Source organism: Mauremys reevesii, linkage group 6 (genome assembly GCF_016161935.1).
Source record: "Mauremys reevesii isolate NIE-2019 linkage group 6, ASM1616193v1, whole genome shotgun sequence".
Lineage (NCBI taxonomy): Eukaryota > Metazoa > Chordata > Testudines > Geoemydidae > Mauremys > Mauremys reevesii.
Genome location: NC_052628.1, coordinates 38,944,140 through 38,966,277, shown reverse-complemented (window position 1 = coordinate 38,966,277; position 22,138 = coordinate 38,944,140). Strand labels below are relative to the sequence as shown.

The 22,138-nt window shown below is 47.9% G+C and overlaps 1 protein-coding gene across 5 annotated transcripts in view; it reads right to left on the bottom strand.

Annotated features, from left to right (window-relative positions):
• CWC27 (CWC27 spliceosome associated cyclophilin) overlaps nucleotides 1-22,138 on the bottom strand; it is a 214,709-nt gene that overhangs the window by 60,828 nt on the left and 131,743 nt on the right. The window contains exon 12 of one of the 5 annotated variants that reach the window (XM_039544101.1): nucleotides 16,203-16,314. The exons of the other annotated variants lie outside the window; for them this stretch is intronic. Within the exon in view, the coding sequence (XP_039400035.1) occupies nucleotides 16,271-16,314 (44 nt within the window). The 3' untranslated portion in view covers nucleotides 16,203-16,270. Of the gene's footprint in view, nucleotides 1-16,202; nucleotides 16,315-22,138 lie in introns of those variants that run through there. 5 annotated transcript variants of the gene reach the window in all.

Sequence of the window (22,138 nt, the reverse complement as noted above, 5' to 3'; positions counted from 1 at the left end):
GCAATTAAACAACAACAACAACAATCAGAAAGTGGAAAAAGTGGGAGAAGTGAGGAGATCCTAAACCTTTTTGACAATCTCAAGTTTGTTCTTAAACTAAGCAACTGAAAATTCAGTTAATTTGTGAGAAGCCTAGAATGGTAAACTGGATTCTTAAAATGACTAAAATCAGTGCATGTGTTATATTTCATTTACCCTATTGTTCTTCCTGTGGTAGATTGCATTCACCTCTTTGAGTGCTCCCTTGCGTTCAAGAAAGGTATTGCCATTCTCTTCAGCTCCCAACACCTCCTGCAGGCCATCAGTCAGCCTCATCAGGTCTTCCATAGCTTGTCCCTCTGGACAGATCACTCAGTCCAAAACCCCTTCTGGGGTATAACACACTCAAAACAGAAGCAGTTCCTTGCTCTTCAGGGCCAATTATAAACAAAATAGTTTTCTCACCCTTCTGGGCTGAATTCTCTCTCTGGAATTGAATCACCAGGGTTCTTTCTTGTGGCCACTAATGGACCCTTGCCTAGCCTGGTTGCTCTCACTGTGGCACAGGGAGCATCCGTCTACACTCCTCTGGCTCCACCTAAGAATTGTCTTACTGACAGCATCTTTTATTTTGGACAGCTGGACCTTGATTGGCTGCTGCTGATCCCCATTCCTTCTGGCTGCTGGAAGATCAGATCTCACAGGTTCCCACAGTGGCTGCACTTTTTCTCACAGAGAACTGTTTCCCGGGGCAAGGTGCATCAGAGCAGCAGAGCCTCCAAGGTAAACCCTGTCTCACTTCCAAAGAGCCTATACAAATTTTACCTAACCAGAGTGGAGAAATTATGCTACTGCTGGCCAGAAACTGGCTTCTTCAATCATATTTGATACCTAGAAGCTATGCTAATGGGTGCCTTAGAAATACCTACACTGAAAGAAATTTTTTAAAATTAAATAATGACAAAGATTTAAAGGGATAGAATAAAGACTGAGCCTTTACTTCAAAATGTAAGTTGTAGCTTACATAACCACGCCTGAAATATTGAAAAGGTTTCATAATAAGGACTGCAATCATCTTAAAATGTACATGTTTAGGATGTATAACCCAGGTAAAGCTAGAATTCTGAATTTCTTATATTCACAACATTCCCTAGGTCATGGTAATTTTCTTATCCTAAAACCTTAGGCCTCAATTCAAGAAAGCCTCCATCTCTTCAGGATAGCACTTAAACACAACCTTAAGTCTTACTGAAATCAATCAGACTTAACAATAAAATGAATCATGGAACTTAAGCTCAAACTTAAATGCTGCCCTGAATCAAGGCCTTAGTTATTATACACTATTCTCTGATGCTATTACCATAGTTTAAACTTCATTATTATAACAGAAAAGGTTTTGTACCTAAACCAAGATCCTTAGATTTTGTTGTTAGAAAAGAAACAGTGAAACCTTCAGAAACTATTTATGGCATCATAAATATGCCCTATGTGACTATTTCATTTTTATTATTTAGAGATTAATGGGTTATTTTAAGTAAAGGTACTAATGTTCAAAAGCTGCAACTGAAACTATGACAGTTAAAGAAGATAATTTGATTTTTTTAAAATATATTCCTTTAAAACGGTCAGCATGTTGAATAAATAAAAAACTGTATAGATTAAATTTGTCTAAAATAACTTTCACTGTAACATTCACAGTTTTAGACTACAAAGCTATGAAACGAATGATAGATTTTTCAAATATTTGATTAAGTACTGGCAAAATACTGAAGAAATTCAGCATTCGAATGAATTATATGTTTGATGTAATTTTTGGCATCACTACAGTAAATGTCAGATAAAAGAAAAACATCTTATTTAATGTAAGGTCTTGACAGCAGTCTGGCATAGCTAACAACCTTATTCTCAAATTGGAAGGCTGGTTATAATCAAACTTGTAAGGAGGGAATTAGGTTTTTTCCCTCTTGATTAAACCATGTAAACACTTAAATGCGCTCTCCTCTACCCCCCACTACCACACCACTCTAATTACGCTAATGCTTTGAATCTGGAACAAACACAAGTAGGCAAATACGTAATATGTATAGTTTAAAGTATTAATACCAAATGTGCTATTAATATTAATAAAGAACTGTCAGCAGCTGTCAAAGTAGATGTGTGATGGAAGCACAGACATCAGCCAGTAGCCTCATAACAGAATTGGGCCCTAATCCTGCAAGGAGCTCAGTACGACTAGACCCCTGTGCTTACACAGATCCCCTAATGACTTCAACGAGGATCATCTCTTTCCCTCCCAATACAGTTATAGTATCTGACTTTTAGTTCTTTAATGAATGAAAAAGATTGGTGGCCTCCATGAACAGTATATATAATGTACGAACCTTCATGAGGAGAAAATATCAGCTACAATAAGGCTTTTAAATATTATGGAAAAAGGCATAACGAGAACCAGTGGCTGGAAGCTGAAGCCAGAAAAACTCAATCAAGCACAAGGTTTACAAGTGAGGGTGATTAACCTCAGGAACAAACTAACAAGGGAAGTGGTAGAATCTCCATCTCTTCATGGCTTCAGATCAAGACTAGATGCTTTTCTGCATTATATACTTTAGTCAAACAAAAACAACAAGGAGTCCAGTGGCACCTTAAAGACTAACAGATTTATTTGGGCATAAACTTTGTAGGTAAAAAAAACACTTTTTCAGATGCACTGAGTGAAAATTACAGATGCAGGCATTATATACTGACACATGAAGAGAAGGGAGTTACCTCACAAGTGGGGAAAAGACCGTTACCTTTTCTGTACCTGGTGTTCTTCGAGATGTGTTGCTCATGTCTATTCCACAATAGGTGTGCGTGCTCGCCACGTGCACCGGTGTTGGAAGTTTTTCCCCTAGCAGCACCCGTAAGGAGGAGCGCCCCTCGCGACCCCTGGAGCGGCACCTGCCAGGCGGGGTATAAGGGGAGCTGTGCGCTCCCCCCACCCTCAGTTCCTTCTTGCCAGACAACTCTGACAGAGGAGAAGGAGGGTGGGATGTGGAATAAACATGAGCAACACATCTCGAAGAACACCAGTTACGGAAAAGGTAACTGTCTTTTCCTCTTCGAGTGATTGGCTCATGTGTATTCCACAATAGGCGATTCCAAACTATATCTGTTGGAGGTGGGTAGGAGTTCACAAGTTCCCAGGATGAAGGACAGCCCTGCCGAACCTGGCATCATCCCTGGTCCGAGGGATGATCGCATAGTGCTAGGTGAACGTGTGAACCGAAGATCACGTGACGGCCCTACAAATGTCCTGGATGGGGATGTGGGCCACAAAGGCAGCCGATGAGGCCTGCGCCCGAGTCGAGTGTGCCCTCACAATGGGTGGTGGGGGATACCCACCAGCTCATAACAGGAACAGATGCACAAAGTGATCCAATTGGAAAGCCACTGAGTGGAAATCTGTTGGTCCCTCACGTGCTCAGCCGAGGCAATGAACAGTTGTGAGGACTTTCTGAACGGCTTAGTCCGCTCGAGGTAGAAAGCCAGCGCCCACCGCACATCAAGCGTGTGGAGACGGCCTTCCTCACTGGATGCGTGAGACTTGGGGAAGAGGACCGATAGAAAAATGTCCTGACCCATGTGGTAGGCGGAGACCACTTTCAGGAGGAACGCGGGATGTGGGCGGAGCTGAATCTTGTCCTTATGAAAGACCGTGTATAGATGGTCCAACTCCAGGCTGGCGTAAGATCTGCTGCTGTCTCTGGACAGTCTCTGGACTGGGAGGAGCAGCGGTGCTGGGATCTATGACTGCCACGGGACTGCAAACGTGACATGGAGGACCGGTACCGACAGTAATAGCTGCTCCATGAACAGCCTCGATGGGCGGACTCGCGGCAGCGAGATGCCAGCAATCGACGCCCAGGGCTGCCCAGGGCTTGGTGGAGACTTGGAGCGGGAATCTGAGCGGGAACGGCATCAACAACCATGCCGTGACTGACTGCAGTACCCTCTCCAAGACGAGGACCAACTGTGATGCCCGCTGCGGTCCAGTCAATATTCGCTCCTTGAGGATGAGCGCTGCCACGAGTCCTGGCCGGACAGGACCCAGCCAGACAGTCTGGTCGGTGTTGAGGGCGATCCACTTGGACTCTGCCCCAAGTGGTCACTGGGCAGTGATTGGTGTCGGGAACGTTCCCGCAACCGAGACCAGTACCAGGCCAGAGGCGACTGTGGAGATGCCAGTGGCGGCTTGCCTCTGGAGCACAGGGCCGACATCAGCACAGGGCGCTCTGGGCCTCTGGAGCACAGGGCGCTCTGGGCACCGGCATGGACATGACATCCCGGGCCGCCTGGAGGGCTTGAGTCAGAAGCCTGGGACCCGGTGGGGATCAAGGACTGCCCGACATGGGCCTAGCCTCTGTCCCAGATTTCCCTCGGTGCCGCTGCAAAGAGGGAGTCTTCCTGGCCCGCTTGGTGTGCCTCGTGAATGGGGAGCGGTGCCAGCTGGTCAAGGGCACCAGAGGGTTGCGGCATACCGATGCTGTAGTGCCGGGTACCAGTTCAGAGCAGCATGTCAGGGCCGGGATCAAAGCCGACACCATCAGGTTTGCCCGGAGCCTAATGTCCCTTTCTCTTTTGGTCCAAGGCTTAAATGACTTGCAAATCTTGCACATTTCGCTGATATGGGTTTCTCCCAAGCAGCGCGAACAGTTTGCGTGTGGATCACTTCTTAGCACAGAACGCCTACAAGAGCTGCACGACTTAAACCTCAGGGCGCAGGGCATGCCCTGGTCCGGGTTCACTGACTGACTAAAAACTAACTAACTACAGGTACTAATGCTGAACAAATGAACAGTTCTGGGGACGAGCTACAACAAAGCTGGAGCATAGGAGTTCCGACGCACCTGCACTGGCAGCAAGAAGGAACTGAGGGTGGGGGGAGCATGCAGCACCACTTACACCATGCCAGGCAGACGCGACTCCAGGAGTCGTGGGGGCATCTCCCCCCAAGGGTACTGCTAAGGGAAAAACTTCCAGCACCAGTGCACGTGGTGAGCACGCACACCTATTGTGGAGTACACATGAGCAATCACTCGAAGAAGAACCAGTGCTGACAGGGCTAATTCGATCAGGGTAGATGTAGTCCACTCCCAATAATTGATGAGGTGGTGTCAATTCCAGGAAAGGCAAAACTACTTTTGTAGTGAGCCAGCCACTCCCAGTCCCTATTCAAGCCCAAATTAATGGTGTTAAATTTCCAAATGAATTTTAGTTCTGCAGTTTCTCTTTGAAGTCTGTTTCTGAAGTTTTTTTGTTCAAATATGGCTATTTTTAAATCTGTTATAGAATGTCCAGGAAGATTGAAGTGTTCTCCTACTGGCTTTTGTATGTTACTATTCCTGATGTCTAATTTGTGTCCACTTATTCTTTCACGTAGAGACTGTCCAGTTTGGGCAATGTACATGGCAGAGGGGCATTGCTGGCACGATGGCATATATAATATTAGTAGACATGCAGGTGATGAGCTCCTGATGGTGTGGCTGATGTGGATGGGTCCTCTGATGGTGTCGCTAGAGTAGATATGGGGACAGAGTAGGCAATGAGGTTTGCTACAGGGATTGGTTCCTGGATTAGTGTTTCTGTGGTGTGGTGTGGTGTGTAGTTGCTGGTGAGTATTTGCTTCAGATTGGGGGGCTGTCTCTAGGCAAGGATTGGCCTGCCTTCCCAAGGTCTGAGAGAGTGGGGGATCATTTTCCAGGATAGGTTGTAGATCGTTGATGATGTGCTGGAGAGGTTTTAGCTTGGGGCTGTCCATGATGGCCTGTGGTTTTCTGTTATTTTCCTTGTGGGGCCTGTCCTGTAATAGGTGATTTCTGGGTACCCATCTCGCTCTGTCAATCTGTTTCTTCACTTCCCCACGTGGGTATTGTAGTTTTAAGAATGCTTGATAAAGATCTTGTAGGTGTTTGTCTCTGTCTGAGGGATTGGAGCAAATTCAGTTGTATCTTGGGGCTTGGCTGCAGACAATGGATCATGTGATGTGTCCTGGATGGAAGCTGGAGGCATGTAGGTAAGTGTCACGGAGTGTGGGGGAGTCTGGCCCTGCACCCCTCTTCCTGGGACTCACAGTGACTCTCAGCCAGCCAGTAAAGCAGAAGGTTTATTGGACAACAGGAACACAGGTTACAGCACAACCAGGACCCCTCAATCGAGTCCTTCTGGGGGTTCAGGGAGCTTGGTTCCCAGCGTGGGATTCCCTGAACTCTCCCCCCATGCCCCAAACTGAAAACTGACCTCACCCTCTCCACTCAGCTCTTATCCTTTGTCTAGCTCCCCTCCCCCCTCCTAGCTCATGTTACAGGCTGACTACCTGTCTCTCACCTAAACTGCTCTCTGGCTCTCTCATCTCCCACACAGACAGCCCCTGCTCCATCACATCTCTCCCCCCTTCGAGACTGAACTGAGCGGGGTCACTCTGCCCAGTGACCCGGGGAAGTTCAGGGCCCCCTCTACGGGACACCGCATCCACTATCAGGTTGGCACTTCCCTTCACATGGACCACATCCATGTCACAGTCCTGCAGGAGCAGGCTCCACCTCAGGAGCTTGGCGTTGGCTCCTTTCATCTGGTGTAGCCAGGTCAGGGGAGAGTGGTCGGTGTACATGGTGAAGTGGCGCCCAAAGAGATAGGGCTCCAGTTTCTTAAGGGCCCACACCATGGCCAGGCATTCCTTCTCGATGGCCGCGTAGTTCTGCTCCCGGGGTAGCAACTTCTTGCTCAGGTACACGATGGGGTCTCTCTCCCCCTTTTCATCCTCCTGCATCACCACCGCCCCCAGCCCCGTGTCTGAGGCGTCGGTGAACACCATAAAGGGCTTGTCAAAATCTGGGTTTGCCAGAACTGGGCCACTAACCTGAGCCTCCTTCAGCGCCCGGAGAGTCTCCTCGCACTGCTCAGTCCAGACCACCTTGTCTGGCTTCCCCTTCTTGCACAGCTCAGTGATGGGGGCGGCTATGGCGCTAAAGTGGGGCACGAACCTTCGATAGTACCCCGCCATCCCGATAAAGGCCTGGACCTGCTTCTTGGTTTGGGGAGCGGGCCAGTCTCTGATAACCGCCACCTTGGCTGGTTCCGGCTTTAGGCAGCCGCTCCCCACCCAATGGCGCAGGTAAGATACTTCAGCCATCCCCACCTTGCACTTCTCAGCCTTTACGGTTAACCCAGCCTCCCAGAGTCGGTCCAGCACTTGTCTAACCTGGGACATGTGGTCCTCCCAGGTCTGGCTGAAGATGCAGATGTCGTCAATATATGCCACGGCAAAACTCTCCATCCCCTTCAGTAGCTGATCCACCAGACGCTGGAAGGTGACCGGCGCTCCCTTGAGGCCGAAGGCCAGGGTCAGAAACTCGTAGAGCCCCAGAGGGGTAATGAAGGCCGATTTCAGCCTGGCATCTGCGTCCAGCGGCACTTGCCAGTAGCCCTTTGTAAGATCCATGGTGGTGAGGTACCGAGCGCCTCCCAGCTTGTCTAGGAGCTCGTCAGGCCTGGGCATGGGGTAGGCATCCGATACAGTGATGGCATTGAGCTTTCGATAGTCCACACAGAACCGGATCGACCCGTCCTTCTTGGGGACCAGCACCACTGGTGAGGCCCAGGGGCTGGCGGATGGCTGGATCACCCCCAAGGCCAGCGTGTCCCTGACCTCTCTTTCTAGGTCTTGGGCAGTTTTTCCCGTGTCCCAAAAATGGGAGCATCGTATAGAGGGGTGGGACCCGGTCTGTACCCGGTGGACAGTCAAATTAGTGCGTCCAGACTGGTTGGAAAACAGCTGTCGGTACAGATGCAGCACCCCTCTGATCTCAGCGTGCTGGGCTGGGGTCAGCTGATCAGAGAGGGGGATCACCTCCAGGGGGGGGACCAGCTTTTGTCCCTGGGAATAGATCCACTAAAGGGTCCTCTCCCCGCTCCTCCCAATGTCTACACAAGGCCAACACCATATTCCCCCTGTCATAGTATGGCTTCATCATATTCAGATGGTACATCTGGCGGTGGTGCGCCCGGTTTGACAGCTCCACCACACAGTTTACCTCATTTAGTTGCTTGATAACCTTAAAGGGTCCTTCCAAGGCGGCCTGGAGTTTGTTCTTTCTCACGGGGATGAGAACCATCACTTGATCCCCGGTGGCGAAGGCGCGGGCCCACGCCGTACGGTCGTACCAGACCTTCTGCTTCCTCTGGGCCCGGGCCAGATTCTCCCTGGCCAGGCCCATGACCTCGGCAAATCTTTCCCGGATGGTCACGACATACTCCACCACCGACTCTCCATCGGGAGCGGCCTTCCCCTCCCATTCGTCTCTCATCAGGTCCAGGGGCCCCCTTACCCGCCTTCCATACAACAGTTCGAAAGGCGAGAACCCGGTAGATTCCTGGGGTACCTCCCTGTATGCAAACAGCAGGTGAGGTAAGTACTTGTCCCAGCCCTGTGGGTGCTGGTGCATAAATGTTTTTAGCATCATCTTCAGCGTCCCGTTGAACCTCTCCACCAGCCCGTTGGTCTGGGGGTGATACGCTGAGGCCCAGTTGGGTTGGACCCCACATTTCTCCCACAGGGACTGGAGCAGGTTCGACATGAAGTTGGACCCCTGGTCCGTTAAGACTTCCTTGGGGAACCCCACCCGGCTGAAAATGGTCAGCAGCGCATCTGCCACGGTGTCTGCTTTGGTAGAGGACAAGGCCACCGCCTCGGGGTAGCGACTGGCGAAATCTACCACCACCAGGATGTGTTTCTTCCCTGACCGGGTCGCCTTGCTGAGAGGTCCCATCATGTCTATGGCCACCTTCTGGAAAGGTTCTTCTATGATGGGCAAAGGCCTCAAAGCTGCCTTCCCCTTGTCCCAGGCCTTCCCCACCCTTTGGCAGGGGTCACAGGATTGGCAATACTGTCGGACCTGGGTAAAGACCCCAGGCCAGTAAAAGTTCTGTAGCAGCCTCTGCCTGGTGCGCTGGATTCCCTGGTGCCCTGCGAGGGGGATGTCATGGGCCAGGTACAACAGCTTGTGGTGAAACTTCTGGGGAACCACCAGCTGCCTCCTGATCCCCCATGACTCCACTTCCCTGGGGGGAGCCCATTCTCGGTACAGGAACCCCTTCTCCCACAGGAACCTCTCCTTGCAACCTCTCTTCATGGTCTGTACTGCACTGAGTTTAGCCCGGTCCCTGGGCTTCCGCAAGGAGGGATCTTTCTGCAACTCGGCTTGGAACTCGGCAGCTGGGACAGGGATGGGGACCTGCTTTCTCTCACCAGCTGGGTCCTGCGGCTCGGGCAGGGTACCTTCACTGTTGTCAGGGCGCAGTGCCCTGCGCTGACTCTGACTACGGGTCACGACCAGGGCACCCCGGGCGTTGCTGGGCCAGTCCTCAAGGTCCCCCCCATTAGCACCTCTGTGGGCAAATGTGGGTGTACCCCCACGTCCTTGGGGCCCTCCTTGGCCCCCCACTTCAGGTGCACCCTCGCCACGGGCACCTTGAATGGGGTCCTGCTCACGCCCATCAGGGTCAGGTAGGTGTCAGGCACCATCCAATCTGGGGCCACCACCTCGGGCCGGGCCAGTGTCACCTCTGCGCCCGTGTCCCAGTACCCAGTGACCTTCCTCCCATCCACCTCCAGGGAAACAAGGCACTGTTTCCGGAGGGGCAGCCCTGTGCCCACCCTGTAAACCAAAAACCCTGTGTCTGGAGCATCCAGCCCCCCAGAGGAGCTGACCTGAGGCCCTCCTCCCTCCTTCCCAGGTGGAACGCTGCCAGCCCCCCTTTCCTGGGAATGTTGCCCCTCATCCGATTGGGTCTTTACCCAGTCAACCCTCTGCGGGTTGGGTCTGCTCTGTTTGTCCCTGAGCTTAGGGCACTGGGCCCGTATGTGGCCTCGTTGGCCACAGTGATAGCAGCCCATGTCTCGTGGGTCCCCTCGAGGGGGTCGGATGGACCTGATGCTGGATGTTCCCCTTTGGTGGGGGTTCTCCATAGGCCCCCGCTGGGAGGTCCCATGGTGACTTTCTCTCTGCGTTGAGGCAGACCTGCTCCTTCGAGACTCCTCCCTGCTATCCCCTGCCCGACTGTCCACAAATTGGTCGGCCAGCTGGCCTGCGTGCTGCGGGTTCTCCGGCTTCTGGTCCATCAACCACAGCCTCAGGTCGGGTGGGCACTGTGCATACAGGTGCTCTAGTATGAATAGGTCAAGCAGGTCCTCTTTAGTTTAGGCCCCAGCTGTCCATTTGCGGGCATATCCCTGCACCCGGTTGACCAGTTGTAGGTATGTGACCTCCCGGGTTTTATGTTGACTCCGGAACCTCTTCCGGTACATCTCAGGCGTCAGCCCAAACTCGCGGAGCAGGGCCTGTTTGAACAGGTTGTAGTCCCCTGCCTCCACGCCTTTCATTCGGCTGTACACCTCCACGGCTGTGGAGTCCAGTAAGGGGGTGAGAAACGGGATCCTGTCTGCAGGGTCAACCCTGTGCAGCTCGCAGGCATTCTCAAAAGGCCGTCAGGAAGGTATCTATGTCCTCCCCCTCCTTACGCTGGGCCAGGAAGCTCTTATCAAAGCTCTTTGTAGGCTTGGGTCCCCCCTCACTCACCGCAGCAGAGGCCTCACTGCTTTTCAGCTGGGCCAGGTCCAGCTCATGTTTACGCTGCTTCTCCTTCTCCTCCAGCTCCCGCTGGCGCTGGTTCTCCTCGTGTTTACACTGGTTCTCCTTCTCCTCCAGCTCACGCTGGCGCTGGTTCTCCTCGTGTTTACGCTGGTTCTCCCGCTCCTTCAGTTCTTGCCTCCTTAACTCGAGCGCCTCCCTGTCATATTCCAGCCGCATCCGCTCCAGGGACAGGGAGCTCCGCCGGGACGATCCCCTGCTGGCCGCTGAGCCCTCGGTATTCGCTGGACTTCCCCCAACCCCTCCCCTAGGTATACGGGGGCAGGGTCTCGGGGTGTCCTCGGCAGCAGTCTGGCCCCCCCCAGCCATGTCAGGCCCCGGGGCCCCCACTGTGTCCGCTGGGCGGCTTCCCTCTGGGACAGGGCCCGGTTCACCCAAGCGATTCGTCTCCTCCAGTTGGGCAATTAGCTGGTCTTTGGTGGACCTCCCAATGCACAGCCCCCTCTGCCTGCACAGCTCCACCAGGTCTTTCTTAAGGTGCTTAGCATACATCTTCCTGCTGACACTTGCTGGCCTGTGCTCTCAGCTTCCCACCGGTTCCAAGGAGACCCCTCGTGCACCAGCCCTTCTTCAGGTCACCACCTCTCTGCCAGGGTCGAGCTGCAGACTCCTCCGCCCCTGGGACTGCTCCTGCAATCCCCCCGGGGGACCCTGTTACTGCAAAGTCCTTCTCACTGGGCACACACTCCCAGGGGTTAATCGCCTCCCGAAACTGTCTGTCTCTGTCTCTTCAGCCCACCTGGTTCCCGTCAGTCCCCCTTCGCTTTGCTGCTCCCCAGTCACTTACTGCAGGAAGCGCTGTCCATGGGGTGCAGTAGGTCCCACCGCTGCCACCAGTTGTCACGGAGTGTGGGGGAGTCTGGCCCTGCACCCCTCTTCCTGGGACTCACAGTGACTCTCAGCCGGCCAGTAAAGCAGAAGGTTTATTGGACAACAGGAACACAGGTTACAGCACAACCAGGACCCCTCAATCGAGTCCTTCTGGGGGTTCAGGGAGCTTGGTTCCCAGCATGGGATTCCCTGAACTCTCCCCCCAAGCTCCAAACCGAAAACTGACCTCACCCTCTCCACTCAGCTCTTATCCTTTGTCTAGCTCCCCTCCCCCGTCCTAACTCATGTTACAGGCTGACTACCTGTCTCTCACCTAAACTGCTCTCTGGCTCTCCCATCTCCCACACAGACAGCCCCTGCTCCATCACAGTAAGTAAAGTGGTCAGTAGGTTTCCTGTACAGGGTGGTGTTTATGTGACCATCACTTATTTGCACTGTAGTGTCCAGGAAGTGGGTCTCTTGTGTGGACTGGTCCAGGCTGAGGTTGATGGTGGGGTGGAAATTGTTGAAATCCAGGTGGAATTCTTCAAGGGCTCCTTCCCGTAGGTCCATATGATGATGATGTCATCAATGTAGCGCAAGTAGAGGAGGGGCGCTAGGGGACGAGAGCTGAGGAAACTTTGTTCTAAGTCATATTGGTGTAAAGAGCTTCTACATCCATGGTAGCCAGGATGGTGTTTTCAGGAAGATCATCAATCAGGAAGTCGGTGGTGTCTCGAAGATAGCTGGGAGTGCTGGTAGCGCTGGTAGCGTAGGGTCTGAGGAGAGAGTCCAAATAGCTAGATAATCCTGCTGTAAGAGTACTGATGCCTGAGATGATGGGGCGTCCAGGGTTTCCAGGTTTATGGATCTTGGGTAGCAAATAGAATACCCCTGGTCGGGGTTCTGGGGGTGTGTCTGTGTAGATTTGTTCCTGTGCTATAGCAGGGAGTTTTTTGAGCAGATGGTGTCATTTCTTTTGGTACTCCTCAGTGGGCTCAAAGGATAGTGGCCTGTAGAATGTGGTGTTGGAGAGTTGCCTGGCAGCCTCCTGTTTGTAATCCGACCTGTTCATTATGACTACAGCACCTCCTTTTTCAGCCCCTTTGATTATAACGTCAGAGTTGTTTCTGAGGCTGTGGATGGTTTTGCATTCTGTACAGCTGAGGTTATGGGGCAAGTGATGCTGTTTGTTCACAATTTCAGCCTGTGCACGTCTGCGGAAGCACTCTGTGTAGAAGTCCAGTCTGTCATTTTGACCGTCAGGAGGAGTCCACACAGAATTCTTCTTGTAGTGTTGGTAGGAGGGTTCCTGTGGGTCAGTGCACTGATTACACAATACAGGAATAACTGGTGAAATTTAATGATATGCAGGAGGTCAGACAAGAAGATCCAATGGTACATTCTGTCCTTAAAATCTATGAATCTGATAAAGTATGTCACAGCTCACGTGTACTGAGAAGAGATCCCAATGTCCATCCCACATACTCTTCCCAAAAGATTAAGAGAAATCAGGTGGTAATGGAAAGATCTCTCACTACAAACAAGCAATTATTTTTTGTGATAAGAAGCTGTTTTTAAGACACACAGATATTATTTCTTAGTCTGTGGATTAAAAAGAGTCTCGATGCACCAACATTTATTCTGCAAATTTAAATGCAAATAAATTTATTATGTGCATTAAAATTCAGATAGGTAATCAAACATGACCAATCATAAGAACTAAATTATGGCTAGATATGAGCATACTGTTTGTTGGCGATAAAAAACTTTGAACATTTGGGCAACCAGAAGCAGTAGTTAAATTTTAAAAGTGAAATAAATTGGTAGGTTTTTATTTCCTCAAAACAAAGCAATATAAAGATGTTTATATGCCTAATAACTTGCAAAATTTAATCTTATTAAAAAGAGGATTTTTTTTGGAGTACCAAACATACAACTATACCGAAATGCCTAATTTTGGCTCCTTTCCAAGTCCCAAGTATTTGAGACTGAGTTGTACAAACTGCAGAATATCATGTATACAAGTCTACACAGAGGTGCAGAATCTCTCACCCCAGACCTCAAACTGGAGAGGGAACATGGGAGGCCTTTTGTACCCTACTGCCAGCAAGTCTGATGAGTCACTTTCACTGATTATCAGTCAAAGAGAAAAAAACATCATCACTGGGCCATGTCACCTATTTAAATTTTTGTTGAAAAAATACACATCAAGCAGGGATGAATCAGAACCGCATGTTGGGATATTACAATGAATACAGAAGTTAGAAAGCGAAAAGATCCATTTATTATCAAAATTTATTTCTCTGCCAACTGAAAGTTGTTACAATACATTTTCTAATATTTAGTCCAGTCAATTAAACATTTCAAGTGAATGGACATCCACTATCTCCTTGGGAGACTGTTTGGCAGCCTAGTATAATTCAATGTTGAGAAGTTTTTCCTGATATTTTACTTCAATGTCTTAGGTCAGGTCTACAAACAAAAGTTAAGTTGACTGAGCCACATCACTTAAGGGTGTGAAAAATCCACCCACCCCAGCAATGTATTACCTCCCCGGTGTAGATAATACTGGGTCAACAAAAGAACTTTTCCATCAACCTTGCTACTGCCTTTTGGGAAGGAGGATTAATTATGCTGACAAAAGAACCCCTCCTGTTGCAGTAGTGAGTGTCTACAGTGACGTGCTACAGCAGCGCAGATGTACTGCTACAGCTGTGTTGCTGCAGCGTTTCAAGTGTAGACAAGTCCTGAGATCCTCCTGGTTAGTCCTTCTTATACATGTTCATTTGAAACTTTAAAAATTCTTCTCTCTTCTTGGTGTTCACATTAAGTGGCACACTAACAGATAAACTAATCTATGTATTGATATCTATATACAACTTAAAACAAAGCAAAACCTTTTGTTCTTAAATGAGTCCTTCTAATCCTCTGATCATTTGTTACTCTTCTCCAAACTCTCTAATTTTTCATTGTCTTTCTCACAAGCGGCCATGAACTGAATGCAATAATTCAGGTCCTTCCTCCTGGGGGAATTATGCACCAAAAATTTAAAAATTATGTGCACAATATTTTAAAATTCTGCAAAATTCAGCAATTTTATTTGTCAAAATAACACAATATAATCACGCCAGTTTCAATTACAGGAACTCCTGACTTAAATTCGTCCTGGTTAACGTTGCTGATCAATTAGGGAACATGCTTGTTTAAAGTTGTGAAATGCTCCCTTCTAATGTCCTTTGGCAGCCGCCTGTTTTGTCCACTGCTTGCAGGAAGAGCAGCCGGTTGCAACTAGCTCCCCACTCCCCAGCCCAGGCACTTGCACCCCCCCCCACGAGCCCAGCTGCACCCCCCCAGCCAGACAATTGCACCTCCACCCACTCAGACCCCAGGTGCACCACCCCCCACATCCCCACCCAGACACTTGCACTCCCTCACCTCCAGCAGAGCCAAGTGATCCAGAGGAAGAAAGCCTTATGCTGGGTACTGGGCTTGTGTGGAGATTTCTGCACGTCACCTCCTTTCTTCAGGGTGTGCTGAGAAATGCAGCTGCCGGAAAGCCTCCAGTTCCTTCCCCACAGCAATGTCTTCTACTTGCGTGTGCGCTCTTTTGGGTCCAGCAACCCCTAGGGGTGGCCAGCAAATTCGCAGCCCATTGCTTTGGAGAAAAAGGAAATTCTGCGCAAAACCTATTAATTTCTGCACAAATTCTGCATGTGCAGTGGCACAGAATTCCCCCAGGAGTATTCAGGTGCACTCACATCAGACATGTAAATGAAGGAACTAATATTCCTTTGCTTCATGAGTACTGCCTCTGAAGCACACAATCACACTTTTTTTTAAAACAGCCATAACACACTGCAAATTCATGTATAATTTGCTGACCACTACTATCTCAACATCTTACATTATCATTGCTTCTCAGATTTTCCCTACTGCTGGGTATGTGTCAATTTCAGTATACTTAACACAGTATATCCAATTTGAATGCTTGGATCCAACATCATTCCCTTAACTTACCAGCCATATAATACAATTTAGTGGGGTAGAGTGACTTATAGGGAGAGGTCGTAGATACCACACTGGTCCAGATCTTACAAAGACTTATATGTGTTTAAACTTATATGTATTATATGTGTTGAAATTTTGCTCACTGAGTAGGACTACTCACAATGAATAAAGTTAACCAAGCAGGTAATTCTTTACAAGATCAGGGCCACACTGCCAAATTAACATTCTAAAGCATCTAGCATGTGAGGCAAACGGATGCTCTGTCATGAAGGAGGGGCAGCTGGGCCAAACCTGAGTGGTGCTGCTACCCTATGCATTACAGAATAAGTGTGGGGAGGGCTTGCTCCTTCACTCCCCTCCTCACCAGGCAGCGATTAGGGTTGCAGTGTCAAGGTGGAGGGTGCTGCTGCAAGTGGTCAGTGCCCCTTGGTGGAGTGAGAAGGTGGCAGTGGTGTGATTTATGTATATTGTATTTACAGCAATAATTGAATTTTCATACCCGTGACTTTACACACTATTTCCTCCCTAAACTGTGACCTTTTTTTAAGGTCTCCATGATTTTTGCTATAGAAGTGCTGAGAAAAATCTGCAGCCCTAATCATAACCAAGATTTTAAATCCTCTCTTTATTTACAAGCTCAGATTGCCCTACGTTGTCTGAATTTTGGCAATATTCACAACTGAGGCATTGTTTTGATAATATACCAGAGATAATCTGATACTTCATCTTTCAAAAGCAGATTAGAAAATTTGTCTAACCTTGCATCTCTGTATGGCTTCATTTTACTTGCTGAAGGTTCTGATAAAATATTTAAACTGAAAGAAACCTGTAGAGGGATTAGAGAAGCAATTTAGCTAAGAGGATTGGGAAAATTTATTAAAACACTGGACAAGGCCAACCCAGAAAAACTACTTTTGACTAACTATAAACCTTCACACAGAATGTATTAGACTCTAGAAATTCTTTCAAGGTAGAAATGGAAGATTGCAGTTTTTGTTGAATAGACTACAAGATACTGTATGATTTGAGATTATCCTACAGTGCCCACCCTCTCTTCCCCCTTGGCAAAACTATTTTTTCCCTGGTGCTATAGTAATAGAAATAATAATACAAGAGAACATGATACTACAGCAAAGGTTTGTTATCTGGCATGTTGGAGAAATGGGGGTGGGGTGCTAATTAGTCAAAAATTCCAGTTAACTAAGAGTTATACATTACCAATAGAATACCAATTTTCAAAGAATCAGAACACAATAAAATTAATAAAGTATAAAATAATATGCAGGTACTCACTAATGCAGTAGTAGTACTGCACTGCAGAGTAGTTGGTTTCTTGAAGCGCTTAGTGTATACAGGTAAAGTTTTCTATACAGTAAGCTATCTTATGACACTACATATCACTATGGGCAGTGCATGGCGTACACCCAGATCACTAAAAATACACTTAACACTAAAACTATACTGAACATCATTTAATCTTTCTTTGATGATTCAAAAGGCACTTCAGGATCTTGCAGTGCCTCAAGGTCATCAATAGCAACATCAATTATCACCGTAGACGTAGAAGGTGTAGGAGATTGGGCTGAATCTGTAATGACCCAATGACACACCCTGGAAGCTGCTTTTTTGCGTAAGTCCCTTTTATCAGCTTGCCTATGTGTCTTCTGCCTCTTTTGCATAAAAGGAGAGTGCAGAATGTGCAATTGCATAACCTCCTGGGCAGTATACTAGTCCCGGTTACTAGACTGAAGTCTAGTACTGGGAGATAGCAGAAATGTTGGTTAATAGAGTTTTCTGGTCGATAAAGTGCCAGATAACACAGCTTTGTGTCTAGTTACTGTATTCAAATTATGGATTTGAGGTTTCATATAGACTTTGTTTTGCTTTTCCCCCACCCCTGAAATGGGTTATATTTTACATTTCTTTCAACCACAGAAATAACTAGAAATGTCTGTAAATTGATGTGTTGTTCAACAAGTGCTTGGATCTTTTCTAAAACCCATTTAATCCTTTGTAGAAAGTACACCCTGATTCTTAATATCCTCCTGTTGGTTAGCCCATCACCTTGCAGGCTCACATAATGCATATAATTCAAAACAAACAAGTCTTATTTTTCATGTAATACTGCAATATTAAATCTTTTTAATAAGTTTATTAAAGAGATAGTTTGGGAATTTCAAAATGTTTTAAAACAATTTCCTGTTACTAAATTTACCTTCGACTTTTAAAAAGAAAAATTCAATTTATTTTCATTATGCTGTTTATTTATTGCACTTTGGATTTGACAATGAAGAAAGACTATTCAGTTCTACTTGTATCTAGTTAATTTATACTCTCAGTTTAGGTTCCAAATTCTCATGGGATTGTATAATCTTGCAATGCCTGAAAGTGCTGAAAATTTAAACTGTTTTCACTTAAATTAAAAAAAGATTCACAATGACATTTCTATTAGTATTAGATTTTACAAAATTCATGTCCAAGATTAGGGAGATCCCCCCCCATTTAAGGGTCTAAGCCGATTGCCTGCTCAGGTCAAAAGAACCCCAAAACTAAAATTGGGGTACGTAGTGTGATCATCAACTAGTTCATATACTGAAATGCTTTTTTTCCTAACACACAGCTATCGAATAGCGATAGTGACAATACTGAATGAAGGTTGCAAGAAACCGTTCTAGAATACATTAAGAAAAAGCAGGAGGAAAAAAGAAGTTTCTACTGAAGTCTTATTCCTATAGCTTATATTATGTGATATGCAATGGAAAAAAAAAGTTGTGCTATTGAATTATAACAATGTTGCACCAACTGCCCATGTGCCAAATTGTATAAGAACAATGCCATATCAAAAAAACATATAATTTATGATTTGTGTACCTATAGTGACCTGGTCAGGGAGGGGAAGTTATTCAATGCTGGGTTATAAGGTTTTCCTGTCAATGCATTGGTCCGACTTCTATTGGGGCTTTGAGAAATACAAACAGGGAAGCAACACAATGGCTTCTCAGATTTAAGAAAATCTAGGTCAGGGTGGCCAGTCGTTTTAATCTGACCCTCAAGCTCCTGCTGGGGAGCAGGGTCTGGGGCTTCCCCATTCCACGTGGCTCCCGGAAGCAGCGGCATGGCCCCCCTCCAGCTCCTACGTATAGGGGCAGCCAGGGGGCTCCGCTCTGAGCTCTGCCCCCATTCCAAGCACCGCCCCCGAAGCTTCCATTGGCCAGAAACTGCAGCCAATAGACTCAGACTAAGGTCAGAAGGGACCATTATGATCATCTAGTCTGACCTCCTGCTCAATGCAGGCCACAGAATCTCACCCACCCACTCCTGTAACAAATCCCTAACCTATGTCTGAGTTATTAAAGACCTCAAATCGTGGTTTGAAGACCTCAAGCTGCAGAGAATCCTTCAGCAAGTGACCCGTGCCCCATGCTGCAGCGGAAGGTGAAAAACCTCCAGGGCCTCTGCCAATCTGCCCTGGAGGAAAATTCCTTCTCGACCCTAAATCTGGCGATCAGTTAAACCCTGAGCATGTGGGCAAGACTCACCAGGGGTGGTGCCTGCAGAAGGGGCAGCATGCAGAGCCCCCTGGCCGCGCCTCTGCGTAGCAGCCGGAGAAGAGACATGCCTTCTGGGAACCGCTTGAGGTAAGCGCTGCCCGGAGCCTGCACCCCTAAGCCTCACCTCGTGCTCCAACCTCCTGCCTGAGCCCTGATCCCCCTCCCATCCTCCGAACCCCTCAATCCCAGCCCAGAGCACCCTCCTGCACCCCAAACCTTTCATCCCCAGCCCCACACCAGAGCCCGCACCCCCAGGCGGAGCCTGCACCCCTTCCCACACCCCAGCCCCCTGCCCCAGCCCTGATCCCCCTCTCGCCATCCGAACTCCTTGGTCCCAGCCCGGAGCACCCTCCTACACATCAAACTCCCCATACCCAGCCCCACCCCAGAGCCTGCTCCTCCAACCAGACTCCCCCACACTCCACTCCCCCACTTCAGCCCGGAGCCCTCTCCTGCACCCTGAACTCCTCATTTCTAGTCCCTGGAGCCCGCACCCGCAACCAGAGCCCTCACCTGCTTCTGCACCCCAACCCCAATTTTGTGAGCATTCATGGCCCACCATACAATTTGTATTCCCAGATGTGGCCCTCGGGCCAAAAAGTTTGCCCATCCTTGATCTAGGTACACACTGGATGGACAATGGGGCCCAGCTGTTAGCTTCAATGATCCTTTATCCTTTTCCCAACATGCTGTAAATCTTGCTTTGCAATGCTGAGATCTACTAGATTAAAAGGACTACAAACTGTTAAAAAGGGTGCTGATTCCTGCAATGGTGGGGACACTTGCCAAGAAGCTGTCTAAGGAGACATGCTGATAGAGTGCAAGGCTCTATGAGTGAGTCTAAAGGAATTGGGCCTTCCCGTGCATTAGAGAGAAGCAGGTACTGTGTTTGGGCTTGTTTGTTTTTCATGATAAATTTTTTCTTAAATGTTTTTGCATGAAATAAATTATTCTTTGCTTTAAGAAGGCTGTTTGGTTGCTGATTACTTAAGCCTACATCACGGAGGTCACGGAGGTCAGGGAAGTCATGGAATCCATGACTTCCAGAGACCTCCGTGACATTCTCTGCCTCAGCCCCAGCGGCTCTGGGACTCTGGAGCTGGCAGCCAGCAGGGCCCTGGCAGGGTTCCAGCGACAGCAGTGACAGGCAGCCCTCTGCAAGGTTCCAGTGACAGACTCCTGAGGGGGCCTCCTCGGGGTTCCAGTGACAGGTGACAGCCTCACGAGGAGGGAGGGGGACGTCTCGGGCAAGTGGTGGGGGGTGTCCAGTTTTCTCTTTGGGAAATATGGTCACCATGCAGTTCCCAGCTACTGTGGGCTGCAGGGGGGTCCCCCTGGCAGCTGGAAGTTGTCGTGGGTGGAGGGGGAACCCTTCAGGTCCCAGCCCCCATGGTGCCGTAGCAGCAAAAGTCAGACAGGTCACGGCTTCTGTGAATTTTTTATTGCCCGTGACCTGCCTGTGACTTTTACTAAAAATAACCATGACAAAATCTTAGCCTTACTGATCATCACCGCCAATCTAGATGCGCAGTGTCTGAGCCTAACTCAGATCTGCTGAGATAATCACAGTTGATTACACAGGAGACTGCAACCCAGTAACTGTCAGAGTGGGAGAATCATGTGATTTCCATCCCAAGCAAAAGGTGATGGTCACAGACCCTGAGAAGGTGAGCTCCAAGAGACCAGGAACGATCAGAAGTGCAGTTCACCTGGTAACTACCAAATACATATATCTATATCAAACCGTGTACCATCTTAGTAATTTTCCTGCGCATCCACCTACAAACAGTTATATAAAAAATTTCTCTACTGCAGAGTTAGATTACAACATATGTTACTAGTAATTCTAGGTACAGCAGAATAGATGCTCTGAATGTTTTCTTCATACTTTCTATTATCAAGGATTATTATTTGTTACTTGTGTTACCGTAGCACTTAGCAGGATGAGCTGACCACAACATCTCATGTTGACATTATCTAACTGTTTCAATATTGTGCTTCACTTAATCACGCATTAATCAACATTTTTTCTTTGACTGGAACACACTCATGTTTAACATCTTTCATGCAGTAGCATCTCTGTTTTAATCTTGGGCTCAGTGATCCTGCCATGGACTTTTGAATGTTATTAAATCTTTCACAATCAATCAATGAATACATTATTCTAATACACATTTGATCACAGTTCTTTGATATCAGTATAAGGAATAGATCATCAAGATAGTATTATAGTTCACATGGCCTATTTTTCATTTATCTATTTTTTAATTCTATATCAAAATTTATGCTCTGAGACAAGAGTATAAAAGAAGGAGCTCTCCGCCCATCCTTCTGTTCCTCTGTACCAAGCTCTTAGATGATGGATTCCGATGCACTGGGGATGGAGAGTGGGTCAGGTAATGGACATATGCAATACATCTTGAAGAACAACAGTTACAAGAAGGTGAATGTTTCTTCTTCGAGTGATTTTGCATATGTCCATTACTAGGTGACTCCCAAGAACTTTCCCTTTGAGGTGGGGTTAAGAGTCTCGTTGTAAGAAGGACTACAGAACTGCTTTTTTACATTCTCATCTTCCTTTGATGCGGTAGTAATCACATATCATCTAGCAAAGGTGTGGGCCACGTTGCTGTTCTGCACATGTTCCACGACAGGGACATTTCCCACAAAACCATAGAGGTTGAATGTGCTTGTGACAGGTATGACAATATCCTGGGCAAACCTTATAGAGTTAAGTTAAACTACTAAATTAAGTTTAATATCTTTGGAATTGGTTATATTATAAATGCCAATTTTTGTGTACTATTATGGGATTTTATAGATGGAAGGATTTTTTTAGGAGGAAGGATTAATGCAATCTCTGGAAGATAATGTGAACTTCAAAAGACTACGCTGAACAATACAGTAGACACAATTGATCTTTTACGACAATGTGTGTGAAGTGGAATTCCTAGGAAGTATGGGGGTAGAGGAGATTGCAACCCCCCACCTACAAACTCATCCTTTGAAGCTTTTCCCTGAGGAGGAAGCATTTTGTTTGATGATCCCTTGTTACATGAGGGCAGTTCAAAGACCCAATATGGATTCTCCAGGGACCAA